General features: G+C 41.4%; 1 protein-coding gene across 9 annotated transcripts in view; it reads right to left on the bottom strand.

Moving 5' to 3' along the window:
* LRCH1 (leucine rich repeats and calponin homology domain containing 1) overlaps positions 1-14,447 on the bottom strand; it is a 252,676-nt gene that overhangs the window by 134,303 nt on the left and 103,926 nt on the right. For all 9 annotated transcript variants that reach the window (XM_080662530.1, XM_080662525.1, XM_080662526.1 and 6 more), the window contains exon 2: positions 2,357-2,501. In XM_080662530.1, the coding sequence (XP_080518656.1) occupies positions 2,357-2,501 (145 nt within the window). The remainder of the gene's footprint in view (positions 1-2,356; positions 2,502-14,447) is intronic.

Here is a 14,447-nt window from a genome sequence, read left to right as displayed (position 1 = left end):
ATTTTTAATTTTTTTAGGAAACTCCATACTGTTTTCCACAGTGGCTGCACCAGTCTGCATTCCCACCAACAGCATACAAGGTTTCTCTTTTCTCCACATCCTTGCCAACACTTGTCGACAAGTGTGAGGTGATACCTCATTGTCATTTTAATTTGCATCTCTTGGACATTAGTGACTTTGAGCATTTTTTTATATCTCTCTTGACCTTCTGTATGTTCATAGCAGTGCAATTTACAATAGCTGAGATTTGGAAACAGCCCAAGTGCCCATCAGCAGATGAGTGGATAAAAAAGCTGTGGTACATCTACACAATGCAATAGAATGCAGCAGCGGTTAAAATGAAGGAACTCTTACCCTTTGCAACAGCATGGATGGACCAGGAGAGCATTATGCTAAGTGAAATAAGCCAGTCAGAAAAAGATAAGTATCACATGATCTCATTCATATGTGGAATCTACTAATGAAATCTACTGAACAAGATTCAGAGACATTGAAGCATGGATCAGATTGCCAAATTTCAGAGGGAAGGCTGGGGTGGATGGGGAGAGATTAACTAGGGAATTTATATGCATATATGCATAGCCCATAGATACAGAAAATAGTTGGTGAAGGTCTGGGAGGGGTGGGTGTGGGGTGGAGGGGGGCATCAATGGGAAAAAAACCACAACAAAAGGGACTGCAAAGAGAGCAGAGCAACAGAAGACCTCTAATTCTCAGTGGTCAACCCCCCCCCCCCAAAAAAAAAATAACCAAAAAAATCCCTCTAAAAATTAACTGACATTATCTATCATAATTTAATGCAATACCTGGTTCATTGGGAGTTTTGCATTTTAAGCTTAGCATATTTGTTACACAGCACAAACCTTGCTAATCAGGTGCTACCTTTTGCATATCAAGATAATGCAACTGACACCAACGGAGTGAAGGCTATGCTCAGGCTTGAACTTCGGAATCTTGCTTTTAGAGTACAGATAGATTTGATAAAAGAGCTCCCTTCTTTCTCATAACATCCCAAATGTGAGTCAAGGATTTAGAAGACAAGGAGCCAAAATCTAGCTAGGGCAATTGACACTCACAGCAGCAAAGTCTAAAACCTGTGCCTTAAAATAGCTGCTTTTCTTAACTTCAGGGCTATTCAAGGGCATTAATATGTTACACTGTATTGTCCATAATTAGAGAGTCAATACAGACCACTGACCCATTCTCAGCAAACACTGAACTAATTTAATGGTCTATAAAGACAGCAAACTCTCTGTCTTGCTGGATTTGCTCACTGTTCCTTTTGAACTTTCTCAGGTGACTGTAAGTGAACAAGCTCAGTGAGTACTAGGTAGCAAATACAATGGTACCAAGAACTCCCAAAGACCATCAAGGCCCCAATTTGTCCAAAATCTCATGTTCTTTTTTTACTTCCTTTCATCTTCCTCCTCCAAAATCTACATCAATACCTGAAGACAATATACCAACAACCTTCCAAGCACCAAAGAGACAAAAAGTAGCCTGGCCAGTGTGACACAGTGGTTGAACGTCGTCCAATGCACCAAGAGGTCACCAGTTTGAGGGCATATGTCTGGGTTGTGCTCAATTCCCGATGGGGGGCATGCAGGAAGCAGCCAATCGATGTTTCTCTCTCATCGATGTTTCTCTCTCTCTCCCTCACCTTTCCCGTCTCTCTAAAATCAATAAAAACATTTTTAAAAGAGACAAAAAGTGTGGGGGAGCACAGGAAACTTGGTTGGAAAGTCTGTAGGGAGGAATATCCAAAAGGTCGGGGGCTTTAGAGGGACCTTGCTGAAGGTGGCAGACCCTGCCTTGACTTTCCCAAACAAGTCTGAGTCCCTGGGTGTTTACCGGAATCTTTATGCTTAGTCTTTAGGTGTCCTTGCTTAAAGGGCACTGCAGACACATGTGTCCCCCCAAGATTACTTACCCTACTAAAAGATAAAGTTTATCTCAAACTGCTGTTACAATAAAAGCCTAAAAAGGCAGGCAATTGAGGCTGTCTGGTTCTGTTAGCCAGGGAGTCCCTTAGCTCTCTCTTTCACAGCGAACCTGTGTCAGAGTAATCATACATCCATCACTCAGAGTCTGCTGATCAGCCCCAGCAAAAAAGTAGAAATGATACCATATAAATTATTTTTAAAAAGCAAAAATATTTTGTCATATTAACATTCAGAAAAGTCTAGGACCAAAAACAGTATTAATGACACTACAAATATTATAGAAGATAGTTCTTAAATGATCTTTGTGTGATTTACTTCAAAGGGTGATCAGCAATTGGAAAGAGAAAAAAACCTGATATAAATAAAAGCATATTTTTACTTGAATTTTACTACAACCTTTATAGTTAACCTACCTCAAGTTTAAGTAAGTCAGCATCTGCAGATTAACGATGGCCTCAGGAATGACTCTGATACAATTATGATACAGATTAAGAATTTCCAGTGATACAAAGTGGCACAATTCCATTGGAACTTCAACCAGTCTGTTTTTAGATAAATCTATGAGAAAAGGAAAAAATATTTTGTCAATACATCTTCAATATTATCTAATACAATTTTATCAACTACCATACTTTTTTCTTTTTTTTTTAAATATATATTTTATTGATTTTTTTACAGAGAGGAAGGGAGAGGGATAGAGAGTTAGAAACATCAATGAGAGAGAAACATCGATCAGCTGCCTCCTGCACACCTCCCACTGGGGATGTGCCTGCAACCAAGGTACACGCCCTTGCCTGGAATCAAACCCAGGACCCTTCAATCCGCAGGCCGACGCTCTATCCACTGAGCCAAACTGGTTAGGGCATATACATATAAAAAGTTTTTACAGTCAATAATAATAAGACTGAAAACCAAGAAAATAATAATAAAAGGAAGAAAAGGGATATGAACAGATGGCTCACAGAAAAGGTTCTTAAGAATATGAAAACAAATTATAACCTCACTCAAACTAGAACTACATGGGAAAATATTTTTCATCTACTATACTGGTAAATATCCAAAAATTTGCCTGGCTGGTGTGTCTCAGTGGTTGAGTGTTGATCTATGAACCAGTTGGGTAAATAATGTTACAATAGACTGAGCCCTACCATTGTGCCAGACACTATATCTAACACCTCATATAAATCACCAACTTGTGACTTGCCCAAAGTCATTAATAAGTCATTATAGTCACAACTAACTTAGAGTTAGATATAGGCCTGAGTGAGTTCCCCACACAAAGCAACTTTTTCTCCGTGGAATAATGACCAGCAAGACCAAGATGTATCCCTGCAGCTAGATTGCTAGAAAGGTATAGCAATGAAATCTTCACTGAATTTTTATTTGTCCAAAACACAATAAAAATAAAGTCAATACATTCTGTGCACAATCCCAGAGGGTAAGAATGTTATAAACATGAATAGAGGCCCGGTGCACGTAATTCATGCAGGGAGGGGGGGTCCTCTCAGCCCGGCCTGCACCCTCTCCAACCTGGGACCGCTGGCTCCTAACCACTCACCTGCCTGCCTGCCTGATCGCTCCTAATCCCTCTGCCTGCCTGCCTGATGCCCCTAACTGCTCACCTGCCTGCCTGATTTCCCTAACTGCTCGAATGCTTTCCTGATCACCCCTAACCACTCTGCCTGCCTGCCTGATTGCCCCTAACCACTCGCCTGCCCTCCTTATCGCCCCTAACCACTATGCCTGCCTGCTTGATTGCCCCTAACTGCTCGCCTGCCTGCCTGATCACATCTAACCACTCTGCCTGCCTGCCTGATCACCCCTAACTGCTCGCCTGCCTGCCTGATCAACCTAACCACCTCTGCCTCAGCCCCCACTGCCACGGCTTCGTCGGGAAGGACGTCTGGAATGACGTCCAGAAGGTTGTTCGGCTGTCCGTTCTAATTAGCATATTACACTTTTATTATTATAGAAGTCTGGGGGGAAAGTACTGAAAACAATGGCAGCTGATGGGCTAAATGCTGGAAGTGGCTATAGGAAGCATGGTAAGCAGAAACTTCAGCTTAAATTGCTAGTTATGCTAAATATAAGCACTGTGTTTCACTAAAGATGTTAGAATGGGTTTTTTAATACGTGACTTACTCTTCCCTTCCCGTCTCTGAGTATCATTTAATTCTCAATAAACTTTATTATTGGAAGAGAGAAAAGGAGTCCAATAGTAAGTGCTGGTCAGAGCTTCTAAGGAGATAGGATTAGTCCTGCCTGCTGACCACGTTTACCTTTCTATGCTTTACTTATTCCAATACTGAAACCATCTTGTACAGATGGCCAAAGGAAGTCTGTTTGGATAAAGATGTTTTGACACTGATAAACTAGAGTGGTTAATCCAATTACAGATAGTGGAAAAACATTTTGTTCAAAAATGTTTTCTGTTGGTTGAAAGCAGAGAAATAATAATATAAGTTCTGGTCCCTCTCTTTCTAAAAAATTAAAATTAAGAAGATGAAGGAGAAATTTAGGAACTAGTTGTAATTAAAGACTACTGTAAGAGAACAGTCAGTTCACAATGCTCACACAGATGCGTGTCCCTCACTTGGCCTTGGAAAGGGCAAATCCATGACAAAAGGCAGACAGAGTTCAAGCAGGGGCTCTTATATATGGTGGTATTAACAAACTGGCATATGAGCTATTTTCCTAAATAAAACATTTGCCTAATATTTCTCAATCTTGTTGGCTCACTGGAATTAACTGAAAGATTTTGATAAATCCTGAGGCCTGGAGCCCAGGGCCAGAAATTTTAGGGTGTGACTTGGGCATCAGGATTCCTTAGATATCCAGTTGATTCCCTGTATTTGAGGGGGAATGTGGATGAGTAGAAAATCCAACCTCTTAGCTTTTCCTATAAAAACACACCAAAAGGTGGTGCTCTCCTAGGAGCAAGTGGTGGAGTCCAAGAAGGGTTCATTTGGGACACCAGGCTAGTACCTCACCAGGCATCTCAATTTGATAAAGGAAACCTGTGCCAACCAGAGTTACCTTTGAACGATTAGATTCTTCCTCTAAACTCCTCGACTGCTTTTTGTTGCAATCTGAGCAACAAAAATCTGATCTGGGATGGAGTTTTACATATTATGAATTGGCTATGATCAGGGAAATTTAGGCTTTTTCTTTCTTGAATACTCAGCATAACCTAGAGAGGCAGATCCTGTTGTAACTCCCAGATACCTGTGGGCACTAAGGCCCACAGAAGTTAGGTAACTTGCCTGAGGACACAGCTACTGTAATTGAAGAGCCAGCCCTATCCTGTTTGACCAGATGCTGACTTGTTTTCTAGACAGCAGACCAGGACTTCGGGTCAAGCAGCTGAAGCATGCACAGAAGTGAGATCTTTGGCCTCCAGCTGCATCTGGAACCAAAGAGGACAGACACACACACACACACACACACACACACACACACACACACAACCAAAGGACCCAGACATAACCAAAACTTGAACACAGGAACCATTTCAGAAGCCAAGGGTACACTAATCCCATGTTGATGACGCCCCTTTACCATAAATGACCAAGTTCCAATATCCTCCAATTAAAACTTGCCCCCACCCTGTCCGATGTGGGTCAGTGGGATGAGTGTCGTCCCATGCCTGGAGAGGTCACTGGTTCGATTCCTAGTAAGGGCACATGCCCTAGTTGTGGGCTCCATCCCCCAGTAGGGGGTGTGTAGGAGGCAACTAATCGATGGTTCTCTTTCATTGATGTTTCCCTCTCTCTTCCCCTCTCCCTTCCTCTCTCTCAAATCAATAAAACCATTATGTGTGTGTATGTGTATGTATATATATATAACTTAAAAAGAAACTCGCCACACCAGCATTTGCTCATCCCTGATCTCCCTGGCCCCTTAAAAATCGTGGCCTCATCCAGAGAATAAGATGCATTTGAGGCACCATTAGGTCTCCCATCTGCTCGGTTGGTGCCTTCTCCATCAGGAAACCTTTCCTTATTCCAAATCCTGATGTTCGGAGTTTTTGCCTTCTGAAGCATAAGGCACCCACGACTTTGGTTCTGTAATGCTACTAAATGGCAGAAGCAAGAGCTTAAACCAGTAGATAAGACACCAAAGCCCTGTATTCATAGCACTGTAATACAGGGAAGCTCAGTTGTTCCTGTGGGTATCTCTTGTAAAAAAAATAATTAGGGATACATTTCAGATGCCTGCTCAGGAGACATTACATGACCCTAGAGCTCTGTACTAAAGTAAGTGGTCTTTGACCAGGTCCCTAATATTTTCTCCAGGAGAAGGGGTGTGTCATTGGTGCCTTGTTTCTTCCACCCACCCCAAGTTGGACACTGTCCTTCCTGCTGCAATCCTTTCCTGGGGTCTAGCCCTGCCCTGGGGAGTGAGGCACACCACAGCTCTGCAAACACAGCCAGGCAGCAAACCAGAACCTGAACCACGTCCTCCCATGTCCCTTCTTTCACATGAAGCGTTCAGATGAAAGCCGTGCAGCCAAAAATAAAACAGTAAGTTTCGCCATGGCCAAAACAAGCTCAGCGAACCCCTAAAATACTAGTAAAGTAGCCAAATGAATAAAAATAAGCAGAGGAAGGCAGAAAAACAGTCAATGGAATCTCCTGTGTAGTCAGCACCATTAGAGGTACGATGTTGTTTTGTATAAAGAAGGAAAGTGGTGCCTCCGGAGGAACTGGATGACGCCCGGCTCTCCAGCAACAACATCCTGCGTTCCACCACAGCAAGGAGCAGAAGTGCTGACAGAACAGGACAGCTGCGAAACTCATCTGCAATGTATCCTCTTCTAGTCAGAAGAAAAGGCCTAATTTTGGAAATCAGGATCACACCCAGTTCCAGCAAGACCAAATGATATATATTTTTTTAAGCTGAACTATAAACATGTTATCATGTAAGTTTAATTTTAGAATATAGCACTAATCATGAGGTCTCAATAAATGGGTAAAATGGGTGTCTTCCACATATAAATCTAAACCCCTGGCCCACCAACAAGAACATGAAACTGCTGCTTTCCTAGTACTAAGGAGACAAACTCTATGTCTAGCCATCTCACCCCTCTTGCTTGATCCCTGTTGGGACCACTGTTCAAGGATAGTCTTCTCAGGTGGAAGGATGGTCTGGGTTCACTTGCCCTCTCTGAACACCCATATCCCTCTTCACCTAGGTAGGTGTCCCTCAAGAAGAATCTCAGTTATATCTTTCTATCCCTGCTCAACTCCCTCCACAATGTCTGTGGCATCTGACTGCCCCTCACTTGAACTCCTGTCTGGCAGACACCCCACACAGCCCCTGACCCAGCGCCTGGGGGCACTCTGGGACTACAGCACATTTAAGAAAGCACTGGAGAAGGGAATGCTGCTCCAGGCAGTGAAGCAGAGTCCAGAGGCCGACTCAACCTTGACTACAGAGACAAAACCACCCACACTTCAAGGTTAAACAGGCAGAAATACGCAGATTCCTAAAAGTTTTGAGTGAGTCAGTCAAAATCTCAGGTTACATCTCTAAGAGATCAACACAAAAAATCATGTCAAACAGTAGAGATTTGTTAAATAATTCTTCATGAACCATGAGGTCTTCCCTGACCATCTACTTAAAATTTCAGCATATCAGACCCTGGCCAAGTGGCTCAGTTTGTTGGAGCATCATCCCATATATCAAAAGGTTGTGAATTCGATACCCAACCCGTTAGGGCACATATCTAGGTTATGGGTTTAATAGCAGTTGGGGTGGGTGTGGAAGGCAACTGGACTATCTTCCTTCCTTCCTTCCTTCCTTCCTTCCTTCCTTCCTTCCTTCCTTCCTTCCTTCCTCCCTCCCTCCCTCCCTCCCTCCCTCCCTCCCTCCCTCCCTCTTTACCTTCCTCCCTCCCTCCCTCTTTCTTTCTTTCTCTCTCTCTAAGAAAAAAAAGAAATCAATAAAAACATATCCTCAGGTGAACATAAAAGAAAGTTCTTCAGCATATCAGTCTTAACCTCCTTATTCTGTTCAACGTTTTCTTTTTTTTAGCACTTAGATAACCTCTAACATAGCATACAATTTATTCATATATTATGATTATTAAATTTTCTATTTTCTCAATGAAGACTGGGATCTGGTATACAGTATGGTTTACTGGTATACAGTAAGAGCTTAATAAATACTTGTAGAATAAGTATACTAGGAAAACAGGTTCTTAGGTCAGACAGTTTGAGTTCAAACCCTGGTCCCACCACTTAGCTGTGTGCACTCGGAAATAATTACATAAACTTCTCTATGCTTCCATTCTTTACCTGTAATATGAGAATACTAATAGTACTGGCCCCACTGAATTATTGAAGGAATTAAATGAGATGATACAGATAAAGTCCTTAGAGCAGTGCCTGGCACAGAGTGAAGCACTCCAATAATAGTCTCTATTACTGTGTTAGTTAATGCTGAGTTCTGAGGGTTTGTACCAAGAAATCAGATCTGGGCCCTGGCTGGGTAGCTCAGTTGGTTAGATCGCTGACCCCATATTCCAAGGCTATAGGTTCAATTCTGGGTCAGGGCACATACAAGAATCAGCAAATGAATGCATAAATAAGTGGAACAACAAATCAATGTTTCCCCCCCACCCCTTCTCTTTCTCTCCCTTCCTCCCTTTATCCTAGCCTTCCTCTCTCCCTCTAAAATCAATAAATAAAAAAGAAATCAGGCAGGGGCTGGAAAGGAGTTTCAAATCTAACTGACAAGCACATGAAGCACACCATACACACAAATGCCTCATGATAGCAACAAATCTTAGATGAAAGAATTAGAAATAAATAATTCTGTATTATGAGTGAAAAAATAAGCTGGTTTGAAGGTTGCCTTTTCCAAGGCCAAAGGAGGAAATAAGAAATAGAAATTAGTTTTGGTAAACGCCAAAAAGCATATAATGAAAGATTAGATTCTTAGCCAGGTGATTTTACTAGTAGGTGATACCTCTTAAGGACACAAAGTACTAAACAGGTAATTACATATAGGTAGCTTTTATTGAACAGATCCAATTATTGAAATATTGATAGCAAAAATCGATTTCTTTATTAGACCTCTCCTATCCAAAGAGTTGCAAAAATATTAAGAAATAAAATTTTAGCCCTAACTGGTTTGGCTCAGTGGATAGAGCGTCGGCCTGCGGACTCAAGGGTCCCAGGTTCGATTCCGGTCAAGGGCATGTACCTTGGTTGCGGGCACATCCCCAGTAGGAGGTGTGCAGGAGGCAGCTGATCAATGTTTCTCTCTCATTGATGTTTCTAACTCTCTCTCCCTCTCCCTTCCTCTCTGTAAAAAATCAATAAAATATATTTTAAAAAAAGAAATAAAATTTTACAGATTATCTATATATATATAAAAGCCTAAGTGACCAGCTGACCAGTCAGTAGCTATGACGTGCACTAACCACCAGGGGGCAGATGCTCAACGCAGGAGCAGAAACCACAAGCATGGAAACATGGAACAGACTGATGAATCTCAAAGGGAAGGGGGGAGGGTAAGAAGAGGTTAACCAAAGATCTTACATGCATATTAGAGGCCTGGTGCACAGATTCATCCACCAGTGGGGTCCCTTGGCCTGGCCTGCGGGGAATGGGCTGAAACTGGCCCAGTGCACGGATTCGTGCACTGGTGGGGTCCCTCAGCCAGGACTATGGGGATCAGGCCAAAACCGACCCTTGCACTGGTGGGGTCCCTTGGCCTAGCCTGTGGGGATCAGGCCGAAACCAGCTCTCCGACATCCCTCGAGGGGTCCTGGATTGCAAGAGGGCGCAAGCCAGGCTGAGGGACCCCACTGTTGCACAAATCCGTGCACTGGGTCTCTAATGTATTATAAAACTGCACATCTGAAACCTGTATTATTTTATTAACCAATGTCACCCCAATAAATTCAATTCTTTAAAAAAGAAAAGAAATAATATTTGAATATAAATATAGATGTGAGAGAAAAAAAATCCCTGCCCCAAAGTATAATCATTTTAGTTAACCTCTTAAAGGCTCACTCAGAGGCTTTTTACTCTTAAACATAATTCTAATAAATTTTATTATTGTCTGTTCCAGCTCCATAGCATTTTAGAAAACACAAATAAATAAGGAAAAGGGAGGTAGTCATAAGAAAGTACCCTTTCTAACAAAAAAAAATTACATATATTTTAAATTTTAAATATTTTAAATTAAAAACTTTTTAATGTGCTAATCCCAAGAAAGAAGCCATCCACCAAGAATGGCTCCTGATGGTTAACTGGATTCAAATTTACAAACAGAGCCTAGCAGTCATTCCTAAACAGGGGCCTCTCAAGCAAGCCCTGCTTTAGGGAGAAGTCTGCACTGAACTGCCTACCTGCACTGTTCCCATCATCTGAGCCCAGCCCTTTTAAAGGAGTTCCTGGAATGGTATTTCAACCAATAGGACTGAGACCTTCCCTGTCCAAACAGAGCTGCAAAGCTTTATTCTCCTCCCACCCCCGACCCCATCAACATCTTCACCAACCAATCACAGTAGCTCCACTCTGACCAATTAGGACAGTGCTTTTTGAAACAAACTGTGAAAATTTGGAGACCTCATTTTCATGGACAGACCAAGCAGGGATCTGGAGGGTGTGGAGAATTCTCTATAAATCAGCTTCCCTGTAGCTCAGAGAGCAAACTTTCCCTTTCTATCAAAAACTGAAAATTGTATTTCCTGGCTGGAACTGAAACATCTAAGATGTGTCTCTGGACCAGAGCAAAGCAGAGCTGTCTTGCTGGAGAGGGGTCTAGGCCCAGGGCCACCTGACAGCTGTTCTGTATTACAATTAAGCTATCTGTACTGACTAAAGTTTTCTTCTTCACCACACCCCAAATTGGGGATTCCTCCTGGCATTGAATTGGCATCAGCAACCATCTGTTGACAAAGGCGATACAGTACTTTTATAGTTTACATAGCACTTGCACATATATTATTGAGTTTATCTCTTAATTGATTTTCATCTCTTAATAAAGAGCTTTTTAGAGGCAAATCAAAATTATCATTATTTTACAAAGTAAATAATCTCAGGCATGAGATCATGTATGATCTTTAATTACCAAAGGTAACATTATGATCCTCCAGGAGACTTTCTAAATGTCATGGGAATGTATTAGTACATTATAAAAGAGTTCCAAGATAAAGAAGTGAATCTTTCCTTTTGTTAATTGTGAAGTTAGTCACAGTTCCACTAGCCAGATAACTCATCATTCAAATTTTCCAAACACTTGTGTTAAACATAAAGCAGAGTGAGGATAATAGCCCTCATTTTGAAGTAGAAATCATGTAGCATTCAAAATTTATATCATATGGTGTTAATTACATTAGTAGTTGATTAATTTCAAATGAGGCAAAATTTCTAAATCTACCCACAAGTTCTGTACTATCACATACATTATCAAAAAACCCTAAAGATATTACCAGTGATATATATTTTTTTAAATATGTTTTTATTGATTTCAGAGAGGTAGGGGGAGAGAGAGAGAGAGAGAGAGAGAGAGAGAGAGAGAGAGAGATAGAAACATCAATGATGAGAGAGTCATTGATCGGCTGCCTCCTGCACAACCCCTACTGGGGATCAAGCCTACAACCTGGGCCTGTGCCCTGACTGGGAATTGAACCAGTGACCTTTTGGTTCATGGGTCAATGCTTAACCACTGAGCCACACCAGTTGGGCTCCAGTGATATTTTTAAGTAGACATAATTCACAAAATGTAAAGCCACTGTAATATTTATTTATTTATTTATTTATTTATTTTAAATATATTTTATTGATTTTTTACAGAGAGGAAGGAAGAGGGATAGATAGTCAGAAACATCGATGAGAGAGAAACATCAATCAGTTGCCTCTTGCACACCTCCTACTGGGGATGTGCCCGCAACCAAGTTACATGCCCTTGACCGGAATCGAACCTGGGACCTTTCAGTCCGCAGGCTGACGCTCTATCCACTGAGCCAAACCGGTTTTGGCATCACTGTAATATTTAAATTTAATATTCACAAGAAAACAAATTTGATGAGTTTACTTGAAAATGCATAGTACTTGTCTTGTACATAATAGAAATACTACTTTTACCACTAATGACATTTTATGTATATAAAAAAGTTCAGAGCAGCTTAATTATTATTTTGTTTGCATGTTCTTCTTTGAAAATGGATACATTGTTTTGGGGAATAAATCCAGCTTTGTCATCTTTTGGATAAAATAAAAACTTGAATTTTGAAATTAGGCCTGTAATTTTAAGAGGGTGAAATGGATAACTAATTATGCTTTTCTGCTTAGAAAAGCTTATTTTCTATAAAGTCATTCAACAAATACTTATTATGCACCCACTATGGCCCATGAATAATTCTAAGCAGGGGACAAACAGCAGTGGACACTGGCAAAATCCCTGCCCTCCGGAACTTCCTCTAGTGAGGTGACTAAACAAAACTAATAGGTAAAATACACAGTATGTTAGATAGGAGTACATGCTAGAGAGAAAAGTAAAGAAGAAACAGGAGATTAGAAGTATGGAGGAGAGGACTATGATTTTAAACAGGGTGAACAAATAGAATTCACAAATAAGTGACCACTGGAGTGAACAACCGGAGGAAGTAAGAGAAGAAGTCCTGGGAACATCTGTTGGATGAGTGCCTTCCCCAAGAGTAAACAGCAAATGGAAAAGCCCTAAGCGGAGAGCAGGGTGATATCCAGCAGGGACACCAGGGAAGCTTGCTGGACTCCAGCTGAGGGTGAGAAACCAAGAAATTAAGACTATGGGGCAGCAGGTCAAGTAGGACTTTCAGCTATTGTAAAGACTTGGCATTTACTGGCCACTGATGGTGTTGAGCAGGGTGTGGCTGACCTCTTAAAAGATTCTTAGATTTGGTACTGACAATATCATGTGAGGGGCAGCAACATCAGTGAGAAGGCTACTACCATAATCCAGGCAAGATGAAATCATGGGCAGACCTGAGTGGTAGAGTGGAAGTGATGAGAAGTGGTCAGATTCAGGTTTTATCTTTTGAAAGTAGAGTTAACCAAATTTGCTGATTGGATATGAGTTTGAAAGAAAAAGAGCAGTCAAATATGACTTCAACTGTTGGCTTCAGGAAGTAAAAGAGTGGAGTTGTCATCCAGAGATGCATAATCCTGCAAGCCAATATTGTGGGGAAGATGGAGAGTTCATTTTGGAAATGTTAATATTGAGATGTCTATTCATTATACAGGTAAAGATACCAGGTAGGTAAGTGCACAAGTTTGGAGCTCCCTAAATGAGTCCAGGCTGGAGATACAAATGGTGGGAGTTATTAGAGTATAAATGGCACTAAAAACATAAGTATATAATATTACTAAGGGTTTCAGTTAAAGTGGAAAAGAGGACCAAGCACAGGGCCCCGGAGCATGCCCAAGGCGGGGGTGGGGGAGGATGAAGAGGAGACTAAAAAAGAGTGATGTCTGAGGAAGGAAGAAAACCCAGACAAGTACAATCTCCTGGAAACCAAGTGAAGAAAATCAAGGAGGAGGATGCCACTGCTGGGTCAAATATGCCCAAGACTGAGAAATAACTGTTGCGTCTAGCCAAAGGGAGGTCACAGGTGACTTGAGAAATGTAGGGGGAATGCAGGAGCAAAGCCTGATAGAAATGGGTTCAAGAGGAAATGGAAGGACTACTTAGAGTAGTCAAATTAACAAAGGCAGAAAGTAGAAGAGGTGATGCCAAGGGTTGGGGGGAAGGTGGAAATGGAGAGTTACTGTTTAATGGGTATAGAGTTTCAGTGTTACAAGACAAGAGTTCTGGAGAGTGGTTGCATAACAATATGGATGTGCTCACTACAGACATTTATACTTAAAAATGGTTAAGCCCAGCCAGTGTAGCTCAGTGATTGAGTGTTGATCTATGAACTAGGAGGTCAAGGTTTAATTCCTGGTCAGCCGATCAGTTATTCTCTCTCATCACTGATGTTTCTATCTCTCTCTCCCTCTCCCTTACTCTCTGAAATCAGTTGAAATCAGTAAAAATATATTTTTAAAAATGGTTAAGATGGTACGTTTTACGTGTGTTTTACTATATATACACACACACACACACACATATATATACATATATATATATATTAATTTTGAGAGATAGAGAGAGCATGGAAAGAGAGGAAGAGGTCAAAATGAGTTTAGTAAATCAAGATTCCTGTGATAAAGGGGTGCAAAGAAATGGATGGAAGCTGAAGGGGACATGATCTTAGGGGAAGGAATATCAGCATGTTTGTATGCTGGTGGGAATTACTTGGTGGAAAGGGGAAACTGATGGTACAGAAAAGAAAAAAGACTGTTGATGAAGTGATGTTCTTAAGAAGGTGGGAGGGAATGGAATCTTGTGTTCAAGCAGACGTGGTGACCTTCCACAGAAGGCAAGTCTTCTCTAGCAAAGGAGGTAAAGCAGCAGATATGGCACAGCTGCAGATAACGGAGTATATGGGGGAGAGGTGTACAGGGA

Source organism: Plecotus auritus, assembly GCF_963455305.1.
Source record: "Plecotus auritus genome assembly, chromosome: 3".
NCBI lineage: Eukaryota > Metazoa > Chordata > Mammalia > Chiroptera > Vespertilionidae > Plecotus > Plecotus auritus.
The sequence above is the reverse complement of the archived record's forward strand: the minus strand, read 5'-3'. Positions and strand labels throughout refer to the sequence as shown.